The sequence below is a fragment of the Babylonia areolata genome, chromosome 19 (assembly GCF_041734735.1).
Source record: "Babylonia areolata isolate BAREFJ2019XMU chromosome 19, ASM4173473v1, whole genome shotgun sequence".
NCBI lineage: Eukaryota > Metazoa > Mollusca > Gastropoda > Neogastropoda > Buccinidae > Babylonia > Babylonia areolata.
In genome coordinates this window covers 12460003-12467502 of record NC_134894.1, presented here as the reverse complement: position 1 = coordinate 12467502, position 7500 = coordinate 12460003, and the positions used below count along the sequence as shown (strand labels likewise).

General features: G+C 44.1%; 1 protein-coding gene across 2 annotated transcripts in view; it reads right to left on the bottom strand.

The window, feature by feature from the left end:
* The window catches only part of LOC143293457 (uncharacterized), a 76170-nt gene extending 69935 nt beyond the window's left edge, over positions 1-6235 (bottom strand). The window contains exons 1-2 of one of the 2 annotated variants that reach the window (XM_076604328.1): positions 5357-6235; positions 864-2075 (exon numbers count right to left, since the gene is read on the bottom strand). In XM_076604328.1, the coding sequence (XP_076460443.1) occupies positions 864-1200 (337 nt within the window). In that variant the 5' untranslated portion in view covers positions 1201-2075; positions 5357-6235. The remainder of the gene's footprint in view (positions 1-863; positions 2076-5356) is intronic. The other variant, XM_076604329.1, reaches the window with a different exon arrangement.
* Positions 6236-7500: the final 1265 nt, after the last annotated feature.

Sequence of the window (7500 nt, the reverse complement as noted above, 5' to 3'; positions counted from 1 at the left end):
CATTGAGACTCTCCCTAGACATCAGATAACCTGGGGTCTTCAGGGGGTAAGAAAGGGAGAGAACTGGCCGTCACGTTCCGAATGAGCAAATCTATCACGTGGATCGTACTGGAAAGACACACACACACACACACACACACACACACACACACACACACACACACACACACACACACACAGACTGGTGACACACAAACAATTGATACACACGCAGAAACAAACACACACACACACACACACACACAAACACAATAGACACACACGCAGAAACAGACATACAGACAGACAGACAGACACACACACACACACACACACACACACACACACACACACACACACACACACACACACACACACACACACACAATAACAACCAACAATACACACATACACACACACACACAGACTGGTGACACACAGACAATAGATACACACGCAGAAACACACACACACACACACACACACACACACACACACACACACACACACACACAACCAACAACAATACACACACATACACACACACGCACACACACAGACTGGTGACACACAGCCAATAGACACACACGCTGAAACAGACACACGCACAGGCACACACACACACACACACACACACACACACACACACACACACACACACACTAACAACCACCAACAACAACAACAACACACACACACACACACACACACACACACACACACACACACACACACGAACACACACACACACACACACACACACACACACACACACACAAACAAACACGCACACACACACACACCGACAAATCCCCCCCAAAAAAAACACGAACACGAATATGAAACTGTTCCAGACAACACGACAGCCCCACCAACGCACGCACCTGACTTGGACGAGGACAAGGAGGAAGCCTTGCTCAAGTCGGACCTGGGCCCACGGACGAAGTGCCCCTCGTGGATGCCCAGCAGGGCGTCAAAGTAGGGTCGGTCCGGCAGGGAAACCACCTGACGGACGAAGGGCAGGAGCTGGAGCTTGGAGGGCGCCGCCCACAGGCCGGAGGTGTTCTCCACCAGGTCCCTCACCTGCCCAGTCACCCTGTAGGCCTGAAGGGCCTGTTGCAGCACGTGCCGCTCCACGGGACTCAGCAGTCTGGAGCACAGGTGGTGGAAGGTGGCGAAGAAGTCCGCCTTGCCTCCTCCTCCTGCTGCTGCTCTCTCCATCGTGGGATGGTGTACTGTGACGTGTTGTAAGTCTTCTTCTTCTTTTTTTTAATTTTTTTTAAAATAATAAATTCGAACTCTTATATTATTATGATACACCCGAAAACGGAGTATAGTTGCCTACATGGCGGGGGTAAAAACGGTCGTACATGTAAAAGCCTACTAGTGTGCTTACGAGTGAACGTGGGAGTTGCAGCTCACGAACGAAGAAGAAGAAGAAGAAGAAGATATTATTCTAATGAATGATGAAGAGTGGCAACTCTTTTCCATTAACAAGCCACGCAACTTCGAGTCAAATGCTGTTATACCGATTCAGCTAGTACACAGGTGAATACAAGGTACATCGGAGCAAACCCAGACATTAGGCGCTGAATGAATAAGCATTTATCGTTTTTATTATTCCATGATGAGCTCGGGAAAGGGAGGTGGAAGACAGGGGTGGTTGAAGGGGTGGGGCTGGGGGTGGGGGCGTACAATTGTCGCTTAATTTTCCTAGCTGCTGCTAGGTCGTTGCATGCCAAGCCATGAACTGGACACCTGCAGGATGGAGAATAGAAAAAAAAGGGGGATGGCTCAAGATGAAATGGTTTGCAAGCAGTTGAGACAGACTTGAGACGACGGGGTGACACAAAGTTCTTGATTTTGAATAGATATTTCGCGAATTTTGTATAAAAAAAAGTATTAGAAATTGTCACATTTAAACTGTGTTGAAAGTCAACATTAGTTCACTGTCGATATCATACTGAGCATGCGCAGGGAATTCCTTCCAGAGAAATGAACTTCATACAAGAACTTTGGCTGTAGGCGATGAAGAAGAAGAAGAGACAATCATGCTGGGTTTTATGTTTTAATAAATCGTCGTATCTGCTGTCGTTCTGAAACGAGAGAAAAAAAAGGGGTGATTATCATCAAAGCTGGTTGCTGCAGGTGGTTTAATGTGTTTGAGCAAGTATGGTTGAAGAGATGCGAGTATTACACACTTAGAAGGCACGGGTGTTCAGTGCTGGCACTTTAGTTGGCCCTGCGAAAGTTCGTGAACCCAGGAAGTAGGGCATGGATATAAATAAACGTGGCTGACAAACAGGCCGTGCCAGCGGCACTCGCTGTACGCTTGTTCTGGATATAGAATATGGATGAATCACACTCAGACGGGAAAAAATCACACTCGAAGGAACAAATCACACTTAGATAAAACGACATTCAGATGGATAAATCACTCCCAAAGTGGATACATTATATAGATAATAGATAAATCACACTCGTGTGGATAAATTACACTTCGATGGATGAATCAGGCAGATTAATCCCGCATCCCGATTGATAAACTGCACCAAGAAGGTTACGTCAGATGAAAATACGGCACTGAGATGGATAAATCAAATCTGGAGGGAAACCCCCCCACACTTAGATGAATGATTCATCATCAGCTACAGTGTTTCAAAACGCAGTCCTATGCGAAAACAAAAAAAAAAAAAGAAGAAGAAACAACACATTTTGACTGTCACCAATGGAGTGAGGAAGTCACTGAACTAATTATACATAACTGAAGTGAAAACAGGTCTGTATCAGCACTTATATCTTTCTGGACAGAGTACCGTTTAGGAACACCACACAAGCGCTTTTCCAGTGTGTTAACAGCCGGTGAAACAAGCCACAATAACCCCCACCCCTAACCCCACCCCCAAATCATTTCTCTCTCCGCCCGCCCTCGGGAGCTGGAGGATGAAACAGGAGGTTGGTTTTTATTGGAGAAAAGGAGGGCAGGATGCAGGGCCGGGAAGGAAAAAAGGAATAGGGGAGAGGGTAGTAGGGAAGAGGGGTGGAAAGAGGTGAGGGATGGACACAACATGGCCCATGTATACGTTTGGTGTCCAACTAGTGACGCGCGCTAGTGTGTGTGTGTGTGTGTGTGTGTGTGTGTGTGTGTGTGTGTGTGTGTGTGTGTGTGTGTGTTTGTGTGTGTGTGTGTGTGTGTGTGTGTGTGTGTGTGTGTGTGTGGGTGTGTGTGTGTGTGTGTGGTTTGCTGGTCACATTTTAGTGTGCATAAGTAACAGTTATGTAATGCGTTATGTGTAAAACCACGTGTAATGTAAAAGCATCGAGATACTATTTCTGGATAGTGTGCTATATAAGAATCCTTATAATTCTTCTTCTTCTTCTTCATCTTCCTCTTCTTCTGAATTCACGATAAATACAGGGAAAGGGAAAATGTTGTGCACGCCTATTTTCCGTGATTCATCTTCTATTGTCTGCCATTTTGTCCATTGTGTTACTTGCAGATTATCATCTCTCACCATTATTTTGTTTGTATATTTCATTTTCCCCTTCTTTTATTTTTTGGTATTGTCCATTTTATATATATATATATATATATATATATATATATATATATATATGTGTGTGTGTTTGTGTGTGTACACCACATGTTTCGATAAATCATAAAAGAAAAAAAAAGGGGAAAAACAAAACAAACACACAACACACTCACCACCACCCCTAAATACAGCAAACAACCAACCAACAAGAAGCTAACACACACATACACAGCAACAACAACAACAACCCCACCCCCTTGCAGCTTGTTACTGCTTTCTTTCTCCTTCTTCTTCTTCTTCTTCTTCTTGTTCTACTTCTTCTTCTTCTTCTTCTTCTTGTTCTACTTCTTCTTCTGCTTCACAACAACAACAACAACAATAACAACAACAGCAACAACGTTTTACCCTCAACCGTCGACCTCACTTTAATAACATTCATCGATCTCAACCACTCTCAAAGGTGTGGTGATTCATTTTATTTTCCTCCGCAAACGACGAAAAAAAATATTCCTGTCCATCCATCTTGGGACACCAGTCAGCTCCTTTGCTATGCAAACACTCCTTGCCTGTGTGTTCGAGCTCCAGATGGAGAGCCTGGATGAGTCATCAAAGCGGTGCAGCTGGAGGAAGAACGCAAAATGATGGGTGAGTTATTGTTGTTTTTTTTTTTTTAGACTACGTCAGATTTCCGTTTGGCATCGATTTGTATTGAATGGAGGTGGGACAGCGCTGAGGAAAAAATGACTGTACAAAGCTTCTTCTGGTGACGCGGTAAGTCGTCTGTAGGTAAGACACCTGAAGGTAAGACGCCTGCAGGTAAGACGCCTGCAGGAAAATATCTGAAAGTAAGACGCTTGCAAGTAAGACACTTGAAGGTAAGATACCTGGAGAGCTGTTGTCTCGTTTGTCATTTATCAAATGGATTCCCCTGTCTCCTAGACGAACCTGGAGAGTAAGACACTTGAAGGTAAAAAAACCTGAAGGTAAGACGCCTGAAGGTAAGATACCTGGAGGTAAGACGCCTGATGATAAGATGCCTGAAGGAAGGACATTTGAAGGTAAGGCACCTGAATGTAAGACGCCTGAAGGTAAGACACCTGCAGGGAAAAAATCTAAAGGTAAGACGTCTGCAGGAAAATACTTGAAAGTAAGACGCTTGCGTGTAAGACACTTGAAGGTAAGACACCTGAAGGTGAGACACCTGAAGGTAAGACACCTGAAGGTAAGACACCTGAAGGTGAGACGCCTGAAGGTAAGACACCTGAACGTTAGACACCTGAAGGAAAGACACCTGAACGTAAGACGCCTGAACGTAAGACGCCTTGAGATAAGACACCTGAACGTAAGAAACTTGAAGGTGAGACACCTGCAGGAAAGACAACCGGTTTACTTGTGGACCCGTTCCTTTGACGTGTTGTCAGTGACGGGCACAAGAAACCCAGTTTTCACGTCTTCAATCCACAACCAACCATATTTGGAACACAGTCTCTATTCTCATTAGTTTGTATTCCTCTCCCAGCTTAGATCTCTCTCTCTCTCTCTCTCTCTCTCTCTCTCACACACACACACATACACACACACTCGCGCGCGCGCGCACACACACACACACACAGAGTTACACGCAGACAAGGATACACACTCATGTACATACATAGATATATAGACACATACATACATACATTCACAACCACCACCACCACCATGTCCCCATTGCTATTAACATCATCATCGTCACCGTCATCATCGATATCATCTCCTTTGTTATGCTGTTGCTTTTTTCTCTTCTTTCTATCTGTCTATCAACACACACGCACATCAATACAAAATCTGCCTGTACTTACATGAAAATCTGCGATGGTCATTCCCCCAAGAAAACAACAGCAACACTGATTTGCTTACGACCTGTTGGCATCAAACATTCTTCTGGCATGATAGATGTCAGATAATTATGAAAGTGTCTACGCACCATACATGCAGCCTTGCAGCCCAATCATGTGTTCATGTCTACAGAATCATCTTCACGTCAAAAATAACATTATGTCGCAACGCCAACACAGATTTCAGAACAGGCGGCGAAGACACATGGTGAGCAGTCCATACTGCACGGCAATATTTCATTTCAACAAACAGTTGTCAGGTGCTGATATTTCTCCTGTCTGACCACTGTTAACACTGGAGAAGTGATTTTCAGGTTACGTGTTTGACAAGGACGAATGTATGTTTCATTGTTTAATATATAACACGTCTTTCGAGGCTTTGGTAAGGACAGTGGGATACAGCAATATCACGACTTCTTGTTCAATGTCAAATCACTTTAGTTTGTTAGCAATGAGCGAAATCTGGTAAAATGTGATACTTATGGCTCATGTAACTTCTAGCTAAAAGTACGATCTGGAAGCCGATTTCATAAGGCATTCACAACAGCTCTTGTTTCATCATTGTTCAACACATGTTTATAGACTTTATCCAGCTTGCATTATAAATCCATATTACTATTTTACGAGTTGAAAAATGAGAACACGTTGGCGAAGACATATCTATGTTCGAATATAAAAAACAAAACAACAGCCGACACTCCCAAATCTGTTGTGTTTTCCCCCCCAGTCCAACAATCGTTGTGACTTAAAACGTTCACCACACACACACACTGCTCTCTTGAACATCACAGAAAAGAAGTCTCACTTAAACCGTACAGAAAAGAAGCCGCATCGCAAATACCCGTCAGCAAACCTGTGTACAAAGTTGTACAGTACAGCACAACAGAGGGGAGGTTAGGCGTGGTGCATGAGTGGTCTCCCCTACCTATGACACCGTTAGATGCTTGGGAGGAGAGACAGCTGTTGCCCCCCCTATCGATATTCATGCAGCTGTCAACCTCCCTCTGTACCGACCACCGCCTCCATAATCCTGATGCAGGTAGGGCACACAGTTGTGTCGACTGTTTTGCTGGGTTGAGGGTTGCTCAGTGTACCTGGCAGAATGAGCCAATGGGAGAAACACGCGGTGTTGAGACAGCCGCATGCTGCTTATGTGAGTGTCGGTCGTGATGGTTGTGTCCTGCTGTGAGCCTCTGTGCGAATCCCATATCTTCATCTATCAGAAGCTATGTAAGCTTTTTTTTTCTTTTCTTTTTTTTAAAAGGGGGATAACAGTAAACCATAGGCGCCATGCAGTGATTTCTAAAATATATTTATTTGTTTTTTTCTGGGTTTTTTTTTTAATAATCAGTTTAGCAGTGGTTCTCTCTGTGCCCTGTGGCACATAAGACAATTACCAGAGATCTCCACTGCTGCCTGTCTTGTACTGTCTCACCTGGCTTCCCCCCTTCCAGGTCTAGTGCATTTTCCCTTCAGTTCTGTTTCAACGGTTCTCTCACCATGTCTGCCTTAATCCTGCCCGCGATCCCTTTCCATGAAAAATAAGTGTCAAGAGAGAACACCAACTCTGAAAAAAAAACCCGCGTACAGTGGTATTGTAAGGGCAGTGTCCTCTCCAACGCCGTTTTTTTATGTTAAAATTTCAGAGGTGATGTCCACGGTGAAGGATTCTTGTATGGAGAGCAGTGTGTGAGATGGTGTTGGTTCTTGATGATTAGCAGTGTCTATTTCTTCCGTGTACATTACTTTAGTTCGTACAAACAGTATTGATGGAAAGCATGTTCAAACACTTACTGTATATGAAAAGAATATAAAGAACGTATGAGCGAGAGGGAGGGAGAGATGAGAGAGAGAGAGAGAGAGAGAGAGAGACAGACAGACAGGCAGACAGACAGAGACAGAGACAGAGAGATTATTTTTTGGCGGGAATGTCACGGCACATCCAACGCCAGAGGTACAGGTACATTCTGAGTTTAGATGGTGTGATATATCTGTAAAATTAATGCATATACATACGTGTTTTCAGCCTTGAATAGACACGCGCAGTTAGAGGCGATGAATATTTCTAAGACAGACAGAGACAGAGAGACAGAGACAGACAGACAGAT